Here is a 23,312-nt window from a genome sequence, read left to right as displayed (position 1 = left end):
GCACGTTGCAAACCGCACTGGGCCTGGCTTTTCTGCCTTTTTTTTCAGAAGCAGCTTTTCCAACAGTTGGCCAGTCTACACTGAGCCAAATGTCGGAACAAAACCCCTTTTTCAGAGCAACTCTTCTTCCTCCTAAAATGAGGGTTACAGAGAGCCAAAAGAGCACGGCTGTTCTTCCAAAAAAAAATTTCAGAAGAGCAGATGCTTCCCTGGACATGGCAGTTTTTCCAGGATAGCTCCATCTCAGAGAAACTCTGTAATGTGGACATAGCCTACATTAGTTCAGTTGTTAGGGCCCAAGTACTATGAATGATAGGTGCCATGTAAATACTTCCAAAAAACAGGCAGATTTCTTCCTCGGGAGTGGTATATAAAGTGTGATGGTAAGAAGAGCAGAGATGATATTTAAAGCCATTCCACCTCTCAGTACCTCTAGTACCGTCCATTATGAACCCAATACAAGTTTAGCTTCATAAAGTGAGTTGGGCTCCAAGGTTGAGTGTTGAGACCTTTGAAACTGATCACTCAAGTTGAAAGTACAGTAGCATTCAACGTCTAGTACATGCTGTGTGTGTACACCGTAACCCCAGGTCTTAAAGAGTAGGTGCAGCTGGTATCGACAAAAACAAATAAGAGGTTATGTAACTTGAATCAAAGTGAGTCTAAAGGCCAGGTTTGTTTCAAATTATGACTGCCATTGAATAGATTACAGCTGAGCAGACACTTGGAACATAGGCAGTGTAATGCTCCATAAACCAATGCCAAGCTGAACTCCTCAGGAGGAGGAGGGGATTATTCAGAAGCAGCACAACAAAACTCCAACTGGAGCATGGCACCGTAACCTGAGTACTGCACCAATAAGGAAACAAGCTGCAGCTTTAGATGTATTTTCACATACACACATTTGAGAGTGAACAGAACTGAACATGCTGAGTTTTGCTGTAGCTGAGTTCCTAATAGAGGTCTCCAGCCTATTTGTCTAAGAGAATGGGGACACAATTAGTACTAGAGCATGATGGTACAGGGATGTCCAAACATCTGTTTATTTTGCAGATCCTTGTCATCTGACACACCTTCTCTATGATGGCTCCCAATAAGGTTTTATTATCCTTGCAGTAGTTTTGCAAAGCAAGACAGTTCCTCTGTCCCTGCAATGTGATTAGGTGACTACATTGTAAATGCAAGGGGCTTGATCCTTTATTGCACAGACATCAAATACCTGCCAAGAATTTTGTTTCAATGGTGACAAGGTGCTTGTAGAATACTCCGAATACAAAAATGCTTCCGGGAAGGCAGTACTCATCCAAAAAGCCGCTTCAAGCGAACAGAAAGCCAGTTGTGGAATCCAATCTTGTTACAAACCAAGAGCAGTCTGTCTTTGATACCAATATCAAGGGGAGCTGCTCTGGAAGGTGCATGACTGTACTTCAAGAGAATTTCCCGGCTTGAGGAGGGGGGCCAAGGAAACCCCCAGCCTGCTTAGTGGCAGCCCGAGAAGGAGCCAGGCCAAGCATCTTCTGAATATTCTGTGGAAGTGAAAAACAGAGTGATGTTACAGTGGAGGGAGTAAAGGAAGCCAATCATAGGGTGAATCCTGGTTCCATTAGGCTAGTGGCAAACCTCTCAATTTCCAACTCCAAAGTTTTACAACTCAGTTTAGCCAGTGTATGTGTGATACACCTTGTATCCATGCAAAAGGGCCAGGAAGAAATGCAACCCAGAGAGATTAATTGATTATATGCATAATTCACAGTAATTAGAGGTGGACCCAAGCTCGAGTTTGTTTCCTAACCAACTCTCCCACAGTTGGAGTGGGTTCCAGTCTGCAGCTGCAATTTAATTCTATCTTCACCTACAGGGGCGGATATAGGGCAAGGCGAGCGGGGCGGCTGCCATGGGCCCCGCGCTTCAAGAAGCCCCGCGCATGCGCCATGGTGCCAACGTGCATGCGCTGTGTCAAAAGGGGGCCCTGCAAAATTGTGCTGCCATGGGTCCCGCAAAATCCTCATCTGCCCCTGTTCACCTACTAAGTCAAAGACAATGGACAGGTAATAAGAGTTCTTGGTGCAGGCAACAGCCTTTGGCTATATTGTTTTCTTTAAGATGGTCACGTTAGATGCATATGAATTGTAGGTGAAATGCAAATATAATAGCAGCTTCCTGTCTTCTGCTCACAGGCAGAAAAACTAGGAGCAGCGCTCTGCTGTTTTCACACATTCCAAAAACCACTGTCAAGGGAGGCTGTAATCAGAACCCAAGGATCTGCAAACAAGACAGGAAGGATCTCACACAATACAATCAGAACTGGGTGGCCCACCTGGCAACCAGAAGAATTGCTGAATTCCTGCCAAAGTAGAGCTGATTTCTATGCTAATGATGTAGATGGAAACAGTATTTTCTCTCCTAAGACACACATGGTACAATAATGAATACCTATCAACAACAAAAATAAGTTTGTGCAGTTGACCTCTTCTCTGCCTTTGTCCAATTGTTAGATTTTCAAATGTTGGAGCAGTGTTTTAACGGATCACACTAGTGTTATTGAAACATTAAGATTGAGAAAAAAATAACCAAGCATTTGATTCAGGCAAGTCACCTCTCAAGAAACATGTTGGAGTCACTGTGGACAGTTCTCTAAAAATCACAGAACACTAGAACTGGTAGGGACCTTGAGAAGTCATCGAGTTCAGTCCCCTGCCCTCATGGCAAGACCCAATACCATCTACAGTCCAGTGGTTCACAGACTTTTTAGCATCATGCCCCCTTTTCAATTTGAGAAATCCTCATGCCCTCCGCACCAAAAAAACAGCAAAACTTGAGGGAAAAAAAGGGTTACCCTTTTAAGAGCAGAGCAGGTATTGCCCTTTTAAGGCAGACATTTTGAAGTCTGTCCAGGATGCTCCATCCTCCCCCAGGCCCCAGCTAGACCAAGCTGCACATGTTCCAGTGGACACCAGAGCCAGGAAAAACAGAAAATACTGGACATTTCACATGGTATTTTCTGAATTTTACTGGATGGACCGAGGTCTTTCTTGGCGGGGGATTGAAGGGGGAGGCTGGGTCGCCTCGCATCCGCCCTGGAATTTCTTCACACCCCCCAGTTTGGGAACCTATGATCTAGACCATCCCTGATAGATGTCTATCTAACCTGCTCTTAAATATCTCCAGAGATGGAGATTCTACAGCCTCCCTAAGCAACTTTCCAGTGTTTAACCAGATAATCTGCTTAACGTGCAGCAACAGTCAAAAAAGCCAACGTTAGGAATCATTGGGAAAGGGATAGATAAGACAGAAAATATCACTTCTCACATTGCATGCAGTTCTAGTCATGCCACCTCAAAAAGGATACATTAGGATATATTAGAGAAAGAACAGAGAAGGGCAACAAAAAGGATTAATTAGGGGTATGGTACTGCTTCCTTCTGAGGATGGATAAAAAAAACTGGGTCTGTTCAAATTAGAAGATGACTAAGGGGGATAGGATATGAGAAATATAAAATCATGAATATAGATAATGTGTGGAACTCATTGCCAGACCTTGAAGGCCAAAGGATAACTGGGTTCAAAAAAGAATTAGGTAAGGTTTTGGTGGATAGGTCCATCAAAGGCTATTTGGCAAGTCTGGTCAGGGACTTAACCTCACACTTCAGGTGTCTTAAAACCCACCAGAAGCTGGAACTGGGCAAAAGGGGATGGATCATTTGATAAATTGCCCTGTTCTGTTCATTCTCACTGAAGGCTCTAGTTTCAGCTCATTAAGAGACAGGATACAGTGTTAGATGGACCAGTGGGGTCTGACCCAGTATGGCCATTCTTTTGATTTGCTGATGTGTTGAGCACTCACAGCTGAACTGAAGTAAATGGGAGCTGTGCTCTGAACATACGAAGCACTATACTGTTAAGTACTTTGCACATCAGGTCCTCAGCATCTCAAACTGGACACCTGAGTTTGGTCCACACTTTTGATTTTAAATCTTTGAGCCTCAGTTGTCCATCTGTAAAAGGGGACTAATACCCCCTCATCTCAGAGATGTGTTGTGAAAATAAGATCAGGAATGTTTATTAAACACACAGCTAGTGTAGTGCCGAGCATGACAGAAAAGCCCCTGAGAAGATTAACAGTTCCGTCATTAGAGGAGGGTTTGACTAGTGAGAGTAACCAAGGTCGGAGACTGTTGTGTACTGGGTTGTAGATATAGATCTTGTTATAGTAACTGAGTTAGGTCACTGGGGTCAGCCCAGCTGGTTTGGGCTGGTTCAAGTTAGTTCTGTGATATCCAACAACAAAAAATGGACACTTGCAACTATTCAAGCTCTCTGTTTCCACTGATTGCTTCCTATACTGTGGAACTCCACACGATGTAACAGAGGCCACACACTGAATGAGGAGGAGAAAACAGTGATGAAGTGAATTCTCCATCCTGTGCACTGAATGAGGCAGAGTCCTGTAGAAAAAATAACGTGGTCATTTGATTAAAGGCTGTATCATAATGCATATGCACAAGTGACCTTAATTCTGGCATTTCCTAACTTCTAAGTGCTTTGATTAGCAACTTTAATAATGCTCTTTTAACACAAAGCCTGTGTGTAATATCCTGGATTTTAAAAAAGCAAACTGGAAACAAAAAACAAATTCCATCCTGCATCATTATATTGATGCCCACATGGCTCATCAGCAAAGCTGAAATTTTACATCCAACCCAGACTTCTGCCACTTGCACTACCAGGGATAACCGACAGCATGGCAAATTCAGCCCAAAGGTTTAAAGCTTGGCAACGTTGGGAAACTAACATAGCAGGGCACAGACTGTCCAATAAGTTCTTGGACTGCACTGAAGACAACTTTTTATTTCAGAAGGTTGAAAAAACAACTAAGGGGGAAGCTGTTCTAGATTTGATTTTAACAAATAGGGAGGAGCTGGTTGAGAATTTGAAAGTGGGAGAGAGCTTGGGTGAAAGTGATCACATGAAATCATAGAGTTAACGATTCTAAGGAATGGTAGAAGGGAGCACAGCAAAATAAAGACACTGGATTTCAGGAAGGCAGATTTTGGTAAGCTCAGAAAGCCTGTAGGTAAGGTCCCATGGGAAGCAAGACTAAGGGGAAAAACAACTGAAGAGAGTTGGCAGTTTTTCAAAGGGACATTATTAAGGGCCCAAAAGCAAGCTATTCCACTGCATAGGTAAGATAGAAAGTATGGAAAAAGACCAGATCTTGCATGATTTTTTTTTTTTTTTTTTTTTTTTTAAATAAAGAGTCATAAAAAGTGGAAACTAGGACAAACTACAAAGGATGAATATAGGCAAACAATGCAGGTATGCAGGGGCAATATTAGAAAGGCAAAGGCACAAAACAAGCTCAAACTAGCTACAGACATAAAGGGAAACAAGAAGACATTCTAGAAATATATTAGAAGCAAGAGGAAGACTAAGGACAGGGTAGGCCCACTGATCACTGAGGCGGGAGAAACAACAAGAAGAAACTTGGAAATGGCAGAGGTGTTTAATGACTTCTTTGTTTCGGTCTTCACCAAGAAGTCTGATGAAGAAGGAATGCCTAACATAGTGAATGCTAGTGGGAAGGGGGTAGGTTTCGAAGATAAAGTAAAAAAAGAACAAGTTAAAATCACTTAGGAAAGTTAGATGTATGCAAGTCACAAGGGTCTGATGAAATACATTCTAGAATAACACCGCTATCAGCTCCTAAAGTATCTGAGCCTTTAGCCATCATCTTTGAAAAATCATGGAAGACAGGAGAGATTCCAGAAGACTTGAAAAGGGCAAATCTAGTGCCCATCTATAAATAGGGAAATAAGAACAACCCAGGAAACTACAGATCAGTCAATTTAAGCTCTGTACCAGGAAAGATAATGGAGCAAGTAATTAAGGAATTCATCTGCAAACACCTGAAAGATAATAAGGTGATAGGTAAGAGCCAGCATTGATTTGTAAAGAATAAATCATGTCAAATCAATCTGATAGCTTTCTATGATAGGATAAAAAGTCTTGTTGATGAGGGAGAGGCAGTGGACATGGTGTACCTAGACTTTAGTAAGGCATTTGATAGGTCTCGCATGATCTTCTTATCAATAAACTAGGCAAATACAACTTAGATGGGGTTATTATAAGGTGGGTGCATAACTGGCTGGATAACAGTTCTCAGAGTAGTTATTCATGGTTCACAATCATACTGGAAGGGCATAAGTGGGGTACTGCAGGGTCTGTTTTGGGAACAGTTCTATCTATTCAATATCTTCATCAACAATTTAGATATTGGCATACAGAGTACGCCTATTAAGTTTGCAGAGGATACGAAGCTGGGAGGGGTTGCAACTGCCTTGGAGGCTAGGGTCATAATTCAAAATGATCTGGACAAACTGGAGAAATGGTCTCAGGTAAATAGGATGAAGTTTAATGACAAAAAATTCAAAGTACTACACTTAGGAAGGAACAATCTGTTTCACACATACAGAATGGGAAGCAACTATCTAGGAAGGAGTCCTGCAGAAAAGGGATCTAGGGGTCATAGTGGCCCACAAGCTCAATATGAGTCAACAATGTGATACTGTTGCAAAAAAAGCAAACATGATTCTGGGATGCATTAACAGAAGTGTTGTGAGCAAGACACAAGAAGTCATTCTTCTGCTCTACTCTGCGCTGATTAGGCATCAATTAGAGTATTGTGTCCAGTTCTGGGCACCACATTTCAAGAAAGATGTGGAGAAATTGGAGGAGGTCCAGAGAAGAGCAACAAGAATGATTAAAGGTCTAGAGAACATGACCTATGAAGGAAGACTGAAAGAATTGGTCTTGTTTAGTTTGGAAAGGAGAAGACTGAGAGGGGACATGTTAGCAGTTTTCAGGTATCTAAAAGGGTGTCACAAGGAGGAGGGAAAAAATTGTTCTCCTTAGCCTCTGAGGCTAGGACAAGAAGCAATGGGCTTAAACTGTAGCAAGGGAGGTTTAGGTTGGACATTATAAAAAACTTCCTGTCAGGATGGTTAAACACTGGAATAAGTTGCCTAGGGAGGTTACAGAACCTCCATCACTGGAGATATTTAAGAGCAGTTTGGACAGACATCTATCAGGGATGATCTTGGTCCTGCTGTGAGGGCAGGGGTCTGGACTCGGCCTCTCAAGGTTCCCTTCCAGTTGTGGTGTTCTATGATTCTAAGGTTATGAATAACTGAAAACAGGCCCTTAAAACAGGAAATGGTGATGAACCTTAATAAAAGGGGATGCCTCCATCCCATTTGTGATGATATACAGGTACACTATAGTTTAATAAAAACGTTAAACACAGCAGAAAACCTCTAAGTAAATTGAAAGCTCTTACTACACCTTCCTACTTATGGGATAGTTGCTAGACAAGAAACACTAGGAGATGTATATAAAACAAAAATTTTTTTGCTGTGGGAGTCTCCATTTTGAGTCTCTTGTCCTAGGACTTTGCTGCAGATATTAGGGAACAGCTATGCAAAAGGGACTTGACTGACCAGTAGGGGGTACTATAGTATCAGGAGTGAGGCGCACCAATAGAACAGAATATAGTAGGTCAAGGCCAAAGAGCAAGGGGAAGCTTGCACTGTGTCCTTTCAATTCTTGTGCCATCACTCAGCCCCATATGTTCTACCTGCTCAGACAGGCTCTCATAATCCCTCCTCCCACCAGGGAGATCTAAGTGGCAAATGGACAAGTTGACTTGAATAGCCATCCAAACTATAGCAAATCCGAATCTCTGGCCAGCCTTTCTTCTCCCACAGACATTATGGAAGGCTGCACCATTGTGTGTTCCCACAGCATGATGCACACTTCTCTGGGAAAGTGATGGTAACAGCCACCAATGGGAGTGGAAGAAGGCAGCAGCAGGGGAGCAAGAATATTTGTACCACACAATAGTCCCACCCCCCCTCACGGGATCTGTTTTTTTAGTCCCGCCCCCCTCACCGGATCTGTTTTTTTGCTGTCTTCCTACCCCACAATCAGTGCAGGGAGAACAGATAACAGTTTCACACAGAAATGGTTAAGTGCCCTAGGGGAAGAAGAGTCAGAAACCACTGCCCTACCCCAGCACAATCAGGACAGTTTGGCTCCCTGTCCTATCTGTAAAGGGAAATTGCTGGCCCCCTCTCCCAACAGGAGCACATCTTGAGCAGAAGAAGGGGACAGGTCTACCATTCAAGCAAGTGTGAAAAGGAAACTAAACACTGGCAAGCGTCTATGCAATAAAGGTTTATTACCGGACGAACAGGACAGTTGAAGGCTGTTAGTGCACTAACTGCAGGAGGGGCCGAGGATGTAACTGACTTTCTACATCACACCCAATTCAGCAGCAGACTTCCCCAGCTGAAACCCAGCCGCTCACTGGCCTGTAGAAAACCTCCCCCAGCAGCACTCTCTCCAAACAGGAAGGCACAAGGAACTACCGAACAGGATTTACGTGCAGGGGGAGATGGGAATAACGCAGAGGAAGTTACTCACGGCAAACTAGATATTTCGGGAGATACTGGTAACAGGCAAAAAGCAGTCGAGCTTTTCTCAACACCGTGGTGGCTCAGGATTATGAGCCTGGGTGAAGAGTTGCTGTGCTACCTCTCCCCATCCCCATAGGCAAGGTCTGTTTAAATCAGTGGTCACTCCCCCTAGTTAGTCCTCTCCTCCCACCAAACAGACAGACATCCACACTCTGAATTCAGGCTCTGCCTCCATTCAATGAGTTCTGGGGATCCTCTGCTACACCCCTCCCCTCAAATGCTGGGATCTTCCCCTCCTGCTATTTAATTCCAGGACCCCTCTTCTCTGCAGCACTCCGTTGCCCCCATGGACTACACAGGGGTTCCTACACCTTCCAATTTCATGACAGCCAGTTTAAACTATACCTTAGAGCACTGGTTCTCAATCAGGGTCCAGGCCTCCTGGGGAACTGCAAGCAGGTTTCTGAGGATCTGCCAAGCAGGGCCAGTGTTAGGCTCACTGGGGCCCAGGGCAGAAAGCCAAAGTACCTCTGCATGGGGCTGAAGCCCAGGCCCCCGAGTCCCATCACTTGAGCTGAAGCAGAAGTTTGAGCAACTCAGTATTGTGGGGCCACATGTGGTATGGGACTCCAGGCAACTGACCTGCTTGGTAACCCCTAATGCTGATCCTGGGTTTTATATGCAAAAGAAGTGTCATTGTGCCACAAGTGAGCTATAGAGTTGTTACAGCATATCGGGAAAGCCCCAGAAAGAAAAAAGTTGAGAACCCCTGGCTTAGAAGCAAAATATTTGAGTATAGAAGGAAGAGCTGCCTCGTAACGTAGTGCTGGGAGTACAAAGCATGTCAGTTCTACAGGTTTAAAAAAAAAAAAAAAAGAGAGTTAAACTAGTGAGGCATCAGCATATGAAACAGCACAGCTGAAATAGCCTTCCCAAAGCAATGCTGCTACTTCCCCACCCCAGAGCCTTAGCAGGGACTCCCCAGCACAAGTAAAAACCCTTCCTGGAATTTCCTCTTGAAGGCTTCTTGGCCTGAACAAGCCAAATACTAGTAGCAAAACCCAAAGTGCTTATGTCTAGCCATTCGTTTGGTGCTGCTTCCAGTCTGTTTCATCACAGGAGACAGTAGGAAACAGCCAAAACAGGAATTTACCTTGGGATTTTTCTCTTTAAACATGTAAAAAAGCCACTAGGCCAATTCAGTAGCTGAAAAATGCCAAATATCCAACTGGAGCGGTGAAAACATGCAGCAGCCAGCACAATCCGAGTTTCACTCTCTCTGCACATGGCCTTTCAGGGGTGCAAAAGAGTCTACTGGTATCAGAACAGAAAGGCATGGAACCCCACTGGAACACACTGGTGGCAAGGAGAGTTTCCCCAGGGGACTGCAAGGCTCTGGCTAGTCATTGCGGGGCAGTCACTGCAGAACACACAAAAAGCCTCCCAGTGCATGACACAGAATCCACAAACAAGACAACAGCACTGCACCTACTAGCCTAGACCCAGGCCAGGGAAACCGCACTGAGCACCTGCTGTGCTGACAGCATTTAATAAGACGTCAGTGGAGTTGATGGCTGTTTGCTAATTTGTTTGCCTTGTTCCTTCACACAAGACTGGACAGAGCGCTGATTTAATGCAGGACCCTGCTGTGGAAGGAGGGAGAGAATTGGTTTGATCCATTAATATGCTCTTATTTGGGGGTATAGGAGCTGTCACTCTATTACTGAGACACTTCACCAAGCCCATCCTGACCCCTCTGTTAAAGCTGGCTCAACATCAATTTCCTCTGCTGACCTGCTGTAAGAGTTTCTAAGTCCCTTGGCACCTCCAGAGGAAAAGCATCAGAGATCTGCGAGTCAAGGAGAAATAAGCAGCAAGCATTCAGGAAGAGAACCAAGCAAAAGGAAAGATAAAAATAGAGAACCAGCTAAGCGCATCAACATTAACCCAACTTCCAGCATCTATTAGCCTCTCCCCACTCCCTGGGGGAAATTCAACAAGCGGAACACTCTGTCAGCAGCACTCAAGTCCCACTGGTCCTCCCCAACACAGACTGACACTCCATCCCACCTAGTCACATGCTAATAGCAGCTCTACTGTCAGTTAAACAGCTCCTTCACCGTTAACCCTGCTTTAGCGCAGTGCAGCTGGTAAAATGATGGCATCACTGGTTGGGCAAGGCACCTATCCCTAACCGCAAAGAAGCTTCCCATTTTCAAGGACAGCGCTTCTTACTTGCAGCAGAAGGGCCTCTGTATGGGTCACAGTCTACTACGGTGGTAAATTCTTAACGGTGTTCCCTAAAATGGCCTTGCACTGTGTCACACCAGACCCCCGTTGTATAAATTACTTTACCCACTGGTGATCAGGAACAGAGAATACTCTGAAGGGAAAACTATTCGAGAGAGAGAGAGAGAGAGAGACAGAGAGAGAGAGAGAGAGACAGAGAGAGAGAGAGAGAGACAGAGAGAGACATGTGTTGAGCAGGCAAGGGGAGGGAAGAGAATAAGGCGCTTGAGAAAAATGCAGACTGCTTCCACAGCAGATTTTTTGGATGCAGATTGAGCCTTTTGGAGTACCAAGGCAGCTTATGTTAGGGCTATTCTACACTGCACCCGGGAATGAGCCTCCGAGCCTGGGTCCACAGAGTTGAGACAATGCTCTCAAAATAGTGTGTGCTTTGATGAGCTTAACGTGTCGAGCCCACCTCCACTGGCTTCAGAACTGGAGCCATCATCATCTACTGGCCTCATCTGAATGTTCTGGAGCAACCCTGTTGACTTTTGCCATGTCTCCTTCATGGGCTGAGATAAGACCTCATATAAAGTGAGACTTTTCTGCACTTTTCCTTTGACAGCTAAGCCTACGGGAACCAAAGGCTAATCTGAAAGCTTTGAACAAAGGCAGACTACGTGTGATAAATTGGTAACTGGGTGCATGCTACTACTTACTGGGTGGCAGATCAATGCCTGCTCCATTCTCCACCCATAGGAAGCAGCACAGCACTCACCTGCCGGATAGACATGGTACAGAGAATGTAGAGGAAGATGAAGGAGCAGTCAGTGTAATCCTCCCCCAGCAGGTTGCGGTGAGACAGGCCCTGGATGTAGGAGAGGGGAATAAAAGGAAGTTTTGCCACCACTCGGCCATCAAATCTGGAGGGGGAAAAAAAAAATAGATGACTTAGCGTGAGAAGCCGAATAAGCACCCAGCACAGAGAAGTGGTACTCAGCCTGGATTGCAGAAAAACAGATGTAAGGGTTTACAATCAATCAATCAAACAGGCCTCCAAGAGGACAAAGCCCGATACAAGATCAAGTCAAAAACCTAGAAAAGTCACATTGCTTCACCTTCATGTGCACAAAACCAGAGAGACTAATATACGTACACACCTGCCATCCTCACACCACCACATCACAACGGCCAGTCATCCACTGGCTGCACTGTGCAGGCCTCCCTCATCACATGCTGTGCAATGACAAGGCGTCCCTCCTGGAGGCCAACCTATCAGGGATTAATGGTTGGATAAATTGCTGACAAAGGTTTGTGGGATACAGACTAGGAATCAACATCCTCAAGTTCTGACACCTGCTTTTTAAAAGCCAGATCAGACATAGGCTTTTCCATGTAACACTCCTGTTACTTTACCCCTGCTCCTCTCTCAGCCCTACAGTTACTTTATGTAGACTGGTGGATTTATATACTAGAAGGGTGTGCATAGAAAACAAACTGAAGCCCAACTCTGTTTTTTCAATCTGCTGCATTTATCAGTAATCAAAAGGGATGTGGGCACCTGCCCTGGAAAGATTCCTTTTAATACAATATTCTCTCTCTGCATTCACTCTTCAGAGCAGGGGCGTTAGATATTCAAAAGGTACTTGTGCAGCTCTAGGAGGCGGGAAGCATTCAGTACTACATTCTAGAGCTGGAGTGATGGCGTGAATTTGAGCAGACTAGAAGAGATTCAGCTTCACAAACCAGACCACCAATATGACCCTTTGAAGCAGTGCATGTACCATGCTGCATCAGCGTGCACTCAGAGCGTGAAGTTATTTTTTCCTCAAGTGCTGATTTTCTAACAGGTGTTTCTGGTTTCAAAAGCTTCTAAATGAGCATTCTTTCCTGTGGAAAGGCATTCCCACAGAGCTATGGCTCTACCATGTGCCGACTTCGCTTACACCTCACAAGCAGTTTGGCAGAAGGGCTAGGAACGGATGTTTGCCTCCTTGTACCATCCCCAGTATTTTAGGAGTCTGTGTTATTCCTGCTGTGGGGACATAAGAGTAGCTCAGAGGTGATACCTTGAGGTACCTACCTTCTCTTCTGGCAGGTAACCTAGGTTTTAAGGCACATGTTCTTTTAGGGAATTCTTTGGCAGAGCTGGGTGAGATTCAGGACTAATGGGAAAAGGTGTTCATGTTTGGAGAGTACCAAGAGGCACAGCAGGTAACTTCCCTCACCAGACACCCCTATCTGCCTGATTTTCAGTCAAGAATTCACCTGCAGATTGCCCTAGCAGACATACCTTCTCCATGGATCCTACCAACTTACAAAGAGATTATCCTGAATAGATCATCTGGATCCTCAACCTGGCTTTCTGCTTTTAGTAGTCAAGCCAGCCTTCTTGCATTTGTCCCTCCCATCCCTGAACTGTAGAATCATAGAAGATGATTGGAAGAGACCTCAGAAGGCCATCTAGTACAACCCCCAAACTGTGTATTACAGCTCCAATTTTCAACAAGAAAAAAGCTGAGAGAAACTACATTCACCCTTTCCAAAATACATCAAGTGTCGTTGTCCCCCAGGGACTCATTCAGCCTTTAAATTTTATGTAAGCATGATGGCAGATTTGGGACTTGGGGAAGGACCAGAAAATGGCTTTATGGTCAAATTCAGAGAGGGTGTCCCACATAAAGAGCTGCACAGAAGAAACTGTGAAGATTATTATGAGAGAGGTAGACAAATAAGGAGCTGAGGCTGGCATTACTGGTGATGGGGAGGTGATAACAAACCAACAGATAGGGATAGATTTGTGAATGATCAATTAAATTTGAGACATTCCACAAATCCAGAGACCAACAATCAAACTAGAACATAGGACTAGTCATGATTGCTGTGGACTGAAATCCTCCAGCATTTTTGTGTGTGTTTGTTTGGGGGGGGGGGGATTTTGTAGCTCTCCAGTGATTGCTCTAGTATTACATTCTTAAAGACAAAGAAAATATTCTGGCGGTACTACTTAGGCATATAAATACATGAAAAGTAGAGCTTATAGAAACATCCTAGTCAAGTCCAAAATCTTTTTTTTTTTTTTTTTGCGTCTCAGCTTTGGGGGGGAAAAGCCAGTACCGTTTTTAGAAAGCAACGAAGCAGCCAACGCAGAGGTGACAGAAAGGTCTTGAGACTGCAGAAGACTGCCTGAGCTCCACACAGCTATTTTGGATTAGCCAGATTTTCATCCTGGTCATATATTGCAGAACAGCGGGCACGTTCAGTTGTGGCTAAAATGCAGGCAGGAGAATCCCTGCACGCAATGCTCCATGCCAAGCGCTGTGACATGCAGAGTCGCAGGCTGCAACTCCCTATCAAAAAGGAAGAGAGCTACAGTTTGATCCATTTTACACACGTTAGGTGCAGCTCTCAACGGAACCCCATGAACATCAGAAGAATGAGTCCAAGTGGCAAGGGAGAGAGGGCATGGATGGGATACATTCACTTGGAAGACTCTGGGAGCGGGGGAGAGAAGAGCCAGACACAGCTGATACTTACATGGAGTTGAACATGCCCATGAGGGCAGTGAAGCAAAAGCCAATTGCAAACATGGACTTCATTCGAACCTGCAATCAGAGAGGTCGGAGAGGTTCATTATTGACAGCTAATGCAGAAAGAAGCCATTAGATCTTACTGTGAGTCCATCTGTTCAAGAACTCCTCCTAAACTGTCAGAACTAGGATGACCAAATTTGATATGCAGCTTCCTCTTATTAGAACTTAAAGCAAGTTCAGAGTTTGGTTGTGCCAGGATAATGGGATGTGGGTGGAACTCAATTGTTTCTCATAAAATGAAAAGGAAAGGGACTGGCAGAAGGCAGGTATGCTGCAGAATGACCATAGAGGGACAACAAGGGTCCAGAGATGGGGACTGGGCCAGCAGGGGTGGAGAAAGGGACAGCTCTCTACTTTCTATTTCAGAGTGTTTGTCTGTTTGCGTGTCTATCTGCATGTCTGTCCCCCAGCCAGGGAACATGCACCCCTCCCCCAGCTGTGCCCGCTGGAGTGCAGCACTGGCTACAAGCTGGCCACACTCTGCTGAAGAGAGAGAGGGCTAGGATTGTCCTCTCTTTCCGTGGCAGCCTGCATACTGAACCCTTCATTCCCAGCCCCACCCCAGAGCAACGATTTAAAGGAAGAAAAACAATACTTATTTGAGGTAAGGACCCAAGCAATGCCAGATACATTTTCCAGCTAAAAATGAAGACAAGTCCCGCAGTTAGGGCTTAGAGGCTTTAACACTGAATACAGAGGGTGTGCAGCAGCCTCAGGATCAAAAGAGAAGGCAACCTTGCCGCTTACTCTCTCAGCTTGTAGGAGAGGAGACCAGGACAAAAAAAATATATATATATATATTAAGAGGGGCTGAAGAACGACAAATACTGAAACAGCCATGAGTGGCACAACGGGTGCGAAGAGCTTGTGGAGGAAAAGGATTGCTCGAGGCTGTCCTGTTAACCAAGAGGTGACGACGCATACAGAAAGGAAGTCCCCAGGAACCATAAGGAGGGAAGGGAAATGACAAATGCAGTCAGCTCACTAGGACAATGGAGACTGAGGGGGATTGAGAATTAAAGAAGCTATGCGTGAAGAGAAGGGGACACTGAGTGTAGAACTCGGTGAGCCACACTGCAGCTTGCAGATGTCAAAGGTGTAGCCCATGAAGACAAGTGACTATGAGCACCTACTCGCTCTGTTTTAGAGCCTTAGACGTTAAGGGTGACCCTGTACCTCCTGGAGAGCTCAAGATTGAGCCCTTCACTAGTGTGGGCATTGCCCCTAATTTACAGCATTCTTACCATTGACAGGTCCCTGTTGTTGTTCTTCAGCTTCTCTTCTTGCCTCTCTGTAAAGTGGTGAAGAACACAGACGTTATTCCAATCCAGGCACCAGAATGATTTCACTTCCTTGTTAGCCAAACCAGTAAGAGTTCCAAGAGAGACACCAGCTCTGTATGCCAGACATTAGTGTGAAAAATGGCACACAGCCAACTGTCCTTGAATCACACAGCAGAACAATTATGAGAGGTTTGTCAACATTCAATGCACAATATGCCAAGATTGCAAGCTCTGAAAATGTACATGGCAACTGGAAAATCAAATTTTAAAAAAATCAGATAGTGCCAGCATATTGTATACTGAAGTAGTGTTGCTCTGAGAATGTTATTTGCACATCTAACCTTATTAGCTGTATGGATATGCTGCACTATATACATTAGCTCATCCTTCGTTACAGAGCTGTCCACAGGGATTCCAAGGTCAGATCACCAAGGCTGCACTTACAGTAGGATGAAAATCCTAACGTTTCAGACTTCAAAAGCATCTAAGGAACAATTTGTACAAAAATTGAATTTTCTCTGCTATATTTAAGTAAAATATGCACTAGCTTTCTGCACAGACCACTTTAAAATACTCTTCTCTGAAGCATTACACTGTATGCCCTCCCATGTCAGTCATCACAAACTCCAAGTTTCACGTATCCTGATAACGTCTCACACAAAGGCCACTCCAATTTTTTTTTAAGTTAGTCGTTTTTATTTCCCTGATTCAGGAGTGCTCTTTTGTGCTATGCCATGGTTAGCCACTGGAGCGGTCACGTTTCAACCGCTATTTGCACTGCCCCTACTTTGCCAGACCCAGAGACAACCTGGGAAAGCCAGGATAGGGGGTCGAATAGGAATGTGGAAAACCAAGAGATATGGACGAGGGAATGTGAACGAAGCCTGCGGTAGTCTGTGGCAATGCAGGGGTTGCAGAGTCCTGCATCTCTGTAACAGGGTATTAACACAACAGGTGGACCCCAAACACTGTTGCTGTGAGACTGCAGCACCCGGAAGGTCTGTCAAGCCCCAAAGTCATAAGCAGCTGGCTATAGGGGGTTACAATAGGAAATGTTAGGTGAAGCAGAAGTAACATATCTCATCTCTCCCCCTTGTGTCCAGTTGCTAATAATTAATCTTAACAGTATCACATTTTTAAACTAATTTTGACATCAAAACAAAACACTAGTGTCTACTCTGGCTCTTTGTCAATAACAAGAGGAATGTGAGTCTTCATAGGGGTGGAAATTTTTGGTCACCAAAACTGGAAACAAAACAGAGAGTATACACACTGCAATGTGACTTTTGTGAGGGGAAAATGCCCAAACAGCAGTTTTTTTATGACAAACTTTGGTAGCGTAGACAAGGTCCAAGGGAAACCGCATCTGTAAATGTGGGATTGACACTTCACTAGCTCAAAAGGGCATTGTGAAAATAATTTCATTGGTGTTGGTGAAGCACTCATACTTCAGTGAATAGATGAGAAGTCCAAAGGGAAATAAGGCATTCCTTGGCCACAGCAGGGTTTGGATACAAGCTGTAAATAAGGTCTAAGTCCACACTAATTAATGAGGATAAGAAGGAACAGCAAAAAGCTTCTTCATTCACTATGCACTTCCATCCTACGCTCTGAATGAGCCAGAGATTCTCTGGGATACAGATATGTCATTGTGTAATTAAGGCCTGTACCATAATGCACAAGGGGAAGGAATTAAGGTTCTAAACCTGGGAGAAGTCCAGAGATCCCAAGTTTGATACCTAGGAAAAGCTCTTAAATGATTTAAGCAGAGGTTTTATAGCTATTCTGAGCCTTGCACAGAACTGACTGTAACAAAGACACCTGCTTTTATAGGAAAAAGGACAAAAACACAGTCCAAATAAGTTTTGTATTTGTCTAGAACATTACAGATAAAAGTTCTCCTTAACTCAACTGGCTGTTCTGCATCACTCACTCACGCCTTTAACATTTGTGAGTAATGCAGCTAACCTACGCCCATATGCATTTCTTCTCCTAGAGCCTCAGACAAAAGATGTTGAGATGGTGTTAAGGAGTATACATCGGTAATTTAAGGGAAAAGACACATTAAATGAATGTTGTAATTATTCCACAACCAAATGCTACAAACACAGCTGAGACCAAGTCTGAAAGAAAGCTGAACACATACGGCTATAAAGATGCAGTTATTACAAACATCCTTGACTCCAATCTACAGTGATGCTATGAAGAAAAAAAGAAAAAAAAAATCTAACCTCTAAAAAGATAGGGACCACAAGCACTAACACACATTACAGCAATCCCACAGTTATCGCACGTTGATAATGCACTACAGCAATGAGCTCTCAGAGACAGCATCTGAGAACAGTTAAGACTAAAATATTCCTTGGTCTGGGTCCATGTGAACCAATCTTGCTTAGGCAGCAGTATACTTTGGAAATCCAATGCCACTGGGTTTGCCTAAGGTCAACCTAAAATGGAAAAGGCTAGTTCCCCTGAAAGATGTTTCCATAGGGAAAAAGAGAAAGTCACATTTTAGCTATCCCATCAAGAACCAAGTCTCCTTCCATTCCTAAATAAAGCATTACGGTTTTAACCGTCAGGGGAAGAGGAAAGGAAAAGGAAAAAAGTCACCTCCAGCAGCTTTTCTTCACAGCTTCCCCCTCACTTTTGGAGCATCACATCTCCCCTCCCCAAATCTTACCTATTTTCTTTTTTTGCTGTCGTCCTGCTGATTCAGTTATCGTTTCCTTCTTCTTTTCTACTGCAAAGGGCAAAGACAACACTGAATCACTTTCTCCACTGTTTGTATGAATTATACTACAAAACCCTTCTCCTCCCTCGTATACCCAAAGTCTTCATGCAAACGGGCAAGAAAATGCAGGAAACAAGATAGGGATATATGTCTATGATATAAGTTCAATGTCACAACCTGACAGAGAAGAACTGGTATAAATGTTTTCAAGACCAGGAATCTGAGTTTTTCAGGCCTAAATGAGGAAAAGAACAATTTCAATCCCTATCAAGAGCTAGAATTTTAAAGCCTGCCGAAGGTGATTCAAGGAGCCAGAATATCATTTTATCATTTAACAGCTCTTACTTGATTTGCCATTATGAATTCTAGACAGTACTTGCAATTCAGCAAGTGTGATGAAATGAGCTTTATGGGAAACTATGACCTAGCTATCTGCAAGTGGGATGCAGAACACAGAAAGGCCTCTGTTCTGTTCCATGGAGAATGCCTGCCTGTGCAGAAGAGACAGAAGTGCTGTCCTAGCAGTCTGGCACAAGCAGATCCATTCTTGCTGCCCATCCAATCAGGGCTGAAATAATTTTTATCTTCAAAATATTGAAAGTACGTATCAAGTTCAAACCTAGTTACCAAAGCTACCAGAAAACCAAATAAGACAACCAATCTAGACTGCAGACATTCCACAAATGGCTAGAAGCAAAGCCAACAGATATTCACAAGCTAGACTGCTGCTGACCTGCTGATACTGTGATCCAGCAAATTTGCTTTTCAATCTGCAAATGGAATCACCTCCATGAGCAGAGAAATTTTTTGACTGATGTTCTCAGAAAGGGAAAGCCAAGTTTTAGTTTCAGGTTTGTATAGCCAATACCACAATATGAAAATGGGATAATAAATGTTATAAGTACGGTTAGGATACGCAATATTGATAGCTTCCCCCTCTCCTCCCAACAGCACATCTGTATCGTATCTACTTTATAAACAAACCCATTTTCAGTCCCGTTTCCCAGAGTCAGCAGTGCAGAGTTCCGTCTCACATATTAGTACATCAGTTTGGTTTTAATGGAAGAATTTTTATTCCTGGCAAGGACCACAGTTCTCTGTAAGGAGCATGCTTGTGTGGCTGCGCACAAAGGTGTAAAAGGATGTGCACTTAGTGGTGTGCAGATTGGCTCCATTAATTAGGTGCGTCCTGGACCTTGGAGAGGACTTGGAGGAAGGTGAGATGGGGGGCAAAATATGGGGTTGGGGTAGGTGGGGGACAAGGAGTATGGGGCATCTTGACTCCCAGCAGAGCTTTGGTGGCAACCAAGACAGGAAAGAGAGTCGGACTCTCACAGCATAGCAGTCTCAGTTGGGGTGCCACTGCCGAGAAGAGAGAACTCACTCCCAGCCCCAGGCTGGGCTGGCGGAAGCAGGCTGCACAGAGGTGAGGGGGATGAGGTGGGTATGGGGGAGTTTAGGGTGTCCCAATTTTTTTACAGGTCTCTGTTGCACTTGCATATCATGGAGCCTATATGCTCAATTAAAATACCCGTAATCAACTATCTGGCATCTTACTTCCCTTTGTATTTTCAAGTGTTGCCAGTAGCTTATTTGTTTGTGGCTTTGTTTGCTGTCTACATTGCTTTATTACTTATTTGTATTGTTCTATGTGTGTGAAGTATTAATCAAATTAAGAGTTGACATGACAAAGAAACTGTATAAACCTGAGTGAATGCCTTTTACTCGCCTTTCAAGGGTCAGAAAATAGTGCATTAATAGTTTTAATGAGAGCATGACTACTTCTAGCTGACTCAAATTTGCTTAACATATTAAAGCTGGGCAATGTGTGCAGATAATAGGCAGGCAAGAGGGATAGTTCTGTGAACTGCAAAAGTCCATAGCATGCTAGTGTTCTGGCAGATGTCTGATTCTATGATTATAAAAATTGGGCCTCTGATGCATATTTTTTATGCTTTTACTTAATGGACACTGTTTTATTCATACAACTATTTTCAGTATGCTCCATTTTGGTGCGTTTATTAGCTTGAGATGTTACAAAGGATGATAAAATACTTGTACTTCGAGGGTAGTGTTAAATTTTCTTTTATTTGATTTCACATTAAATAAACATTTAACCCGTGCACCTTGTTATTTATCCCTTGTTTTAATATTTTTCTTCTTCCAAACTTATGAACTGTTTAAAAATATATAGATTTTTTTGTTTGTACTGGTAGAGCATATCCACACATTACTTCGATATTGGTGTTGCACATAAGAAAATTCAATCCATGCATGGGTGGAAAATAATAGAAGGAAAACTGGTCCTGGCCAAAACAGAAAGACCACGCCTAAATTTTCAGGCCACAGGAGAATCTGTGATACTAATTGACAAAAGTTTTGCGAGCCATAAACCAACCTTGCACAATTGTCAATAAAACTTAAATAGCACAGGCACAAAACCTATTCATCTGCTTTTACCACAATGTTGTTGATGAAAAAGTTAATCATGAAGTTTACTTATCTATAAACTAAAATCACACATGTCAGACAAGCAGGCCAGCAGGATTATGCAAGGATGATGCAAGCTGAGCAAAGGTCACTAAGAGTAAATACAATTGCATAACATTGTTATTCTTACTGTAACCACACTTCAGTCTTACAACTTTTTCTATTGTCAGATAATAATCAGACATCTATCCTGCAACTTTCAGGCTCGCTGAGTTCTGAGACAAGGCTGTACCATATACCAGAAGAATGTTTTGTTGAGAGATTAAATCATAAGCACTCCCCGATCTAACAGCCCTAATTTATTCACTTTCAAGGCTCATCTGTTTTCTGTAGCTGTGATAGAATGGCAAGGCTCTTACAGAGGAGCCCAGTGATCTTATCTCTAAGGGTTTGTTTTATTGGTTCTTGCTATGGGTACCTTGACAAATGACTGAAAGCTGTGGCAGGAGTTGTCTGTTTTACAGTTGTATGCTTAAGAATGGTTAAGGGCTTCCTAGGACAGATAAGTGCACCTTTTAAAATGGATATGTGGATAAATTGTGATTAAGAAATACTAATCAAATGTGAAATTGTAACTAATGTTTTTCTCAACTCTGTCATTGAAGCTGTAACTCATAATCAATTATTACTGATGTTGATGCATGCACCTCACACCTGGCACTTTGTGGACACGTGAAAATGAGTTAGGAGGAATTACAAAATAACCAGAGTAAAATCTCTACAGAAATAATAACATACCAGAGATTAATCTATACAAGCTGCTGCTAAGTTCCACAGCACTCAAATGAGTAGGACATTATCCTGAAAATCCAGCAGAGGATTTAGGTTGCTTTCATAACTTATACTAGTAGGTTTTATCCATAGCTCCTCTGCACTGTCTTATACCTTCTGGAACTGATCTTCTCCAGAAGGCTCAGGAAAGAGGGAGACAGAAGCCAACCCAAATCTTCTGTCAAGCTACCACTTGCTTAAATCCATCACTTCACTTATTTGTACTGATGCTTTTGTGCTCTCCTCTTATCTTATATCATAGACCTTCTAACTCTTCCTCCTCTTTATCCTCTTCCCTCTGTCACCATTTCTCATTTCAACTCATTTCCCTCCCTCCTTCTCCAACCTACACACACACAGAAGTCGCATGAGTTTATACAAGGTCTTCTTTCTTCTGTCATTTCCCCCCACCACCACTACAAAAACATCCTCATCTCCTCTGACACCTTTAATCTAATTTTTTATCTATGCCTCTCTAGTCTGTCATACCATTCATCCAACCACAATTCTTTTTGTTTCCAATAACTCCTCCTGTTCTCTCTCTCCTTCCTCCCCAGATCTGGGCTCCCTCTCAAAGAACACAGGCAGTCTCCATGAGTTCACCTCAGTGCAGCTGGTGGACTCTATATACACAATCAATGGTTAATCATGCTAAGGAAAGGAAATCTTACACCTATCTCTGTTCCTCCTCCCCATTCTTCAATGGAAGTTAGGTAGGGGGTGGAATTAAAATCAGAACAAGTCTTAGTACTAACCCTCTGCCTTCCAGCAAAGGACAAAAAAATAAAAAAGCTAGGGGCTGGTACCTTCAGATCAGAATGGAAGCAGTCAGGTGTATAGCTCCCAAGTATTCTGTGGTGAGGCAGAGACCCTCAGGAGTAAATGAAAGGTACCTCTTGCCAAGAGCAGACACTATTTTGAAAAATCCTGAAGAAGAAAACAAGGAGACAACAAGAACAGCCATATTTCCTATAGATTCAAAGGTAACACTTACATTTTTTGCTTTGTTTTTCCACCTCAGCTTTCAGTCTCTTGTATTTTTCTGTTCTGTAAACCAGCACCCATGTTATACCTGCAGTAAACATCAGACAAAATAAGGGGGGAAAAGAGTGACTTTCTATATAGCTCTATTGCAGTTTTCCCCGAGGTACCACGGCATTTAGATTTGGGTGCATTAACAAGGAGAAAGAAACCCAGAGAAGAGCAGCGAACAGTAAGCAGACAGCCGTCTTTGCCAGGTAAGGATCTGAAGGTGCAACCGTATGCACCATCAGGCTTATCGGCTAACGTTCACGATTACTCGTCGGCTCCTGTGCAGACCAGCTCCCAGGGAGCCTCCTCCCCACCTGCTACCTCTTTATCAGACACAGCTGCGCAGCGGGAGGGGGAAGGCGGGAGCCAGTTTGCACAGGGGGCCGCCTGCCACCCCACGTGTAACACTGTCACAGCGGACATGTTCAGCAATGATACGACCAGGGCACGGAGTCACCCCAAGGCCCTGCGGCCCGGGCAGGCCTGGCCCCAGTTACCGCTGCAGCCCCGGCCAGAGAGGAGCCACGGGGCGCCCCGGCTGCTCGCTGGGTCACGCCCCCCGCTCACCCTCGGCCAGCAGCGCCGTGCACACCGAGATGAAGACGATGAGGACGGTGTCGGCGAACATGGTACTCATGGTGCCCCCGACCCCGGGAGAGACCCTCCCCCCCGACACACACCACCACACCGGAAGCTACAGAGGCCC

The 23,312-nt window shown here is 43.9% G+C and overlaps 1 protein-coding gene across 2 annotated transcripts; it reads right to left on the bottom strand.

Moving 5' to 3' along the window:
- Positions 1–1,019: 1,019 nt before the first annotated feature.
- TMCO1 (transmembrane and coiled-coil domains 1) lies at positions 1,020–23,312 on the bottom strand. Of its 2 annotated transcripts, none has more exons than XM_006139370.4 (7): positions 23,174–23,312; positions 22,569–22,646; positions 18,263–18,322; positions 15,544–15,590; positions 14,244–14,311; positions 11,485–11,629; positions 1,020–1,526 (listed from the first exon to the last, which is right to left on the bottom strand). In XM_006139370.4, exons 1-7 carry the CDS (start codon positions 23,241–23,243, stop codon positions 1,428–1,430), a joined length of 567 nt encoding a protein of 188 aa, XP_006139432.1. In that variant the 5' UTR covers positions 23,244–23,312; the 3' UTR covers positions 1,020–1,427. The 2 variants fall into 2 exon arrangements, with proteins under 2 accessions (XP_006139432.1, XP_025035414.2); XM_025179629.3 differs by lacking the exon at positions 1,020–1,526 and adding an exon at positions 5,252–10,323.

This window comes from Pelodiscus sinensis, chromosome 9, assembly GCF_052426305.1.
Source record: "Pelodiscus sinensis isolate ZL-2025 chromosome 9, ASM5242630v1, whole genome shotgun sequence".
In the NCBI taxonomy this organism is placed as follows: Eukaryota; Metazoa; Chordata; order Testudines; family Trionychidae; genus Pelodiscus; species Pelodiscus sinensis.
Note: the sequence above shows the minus strand (reverse complement) of the source record. Positions and strands in the feature narration are given on the sequence as shown.

Bases quoted from the DNA above. Each gene is read 5' to 3' on its own strand.
- TMCO1 (XM_006139370.4), bottom strand. From the start codon at position 23,243: ATGAGTACCATGTTCGCCGACACCGTCCTCATCGTCTTCATCTCGGTG. The intron at 15,591-18,262 runs GTAAGATTTGGG...ACCACTTTACAG, and splicing joins ACAGCAAAAAAAGAAAATAG to AGAGGCAAGAAGAGAAGCTG. The intron at 1,527-11,484 runs GTGAGTGCTGTG...TCACTTCCACAG, and splicing joins GTACCATGTCTATCCGGCAG to AATATTCAGAAGATGCTTGG.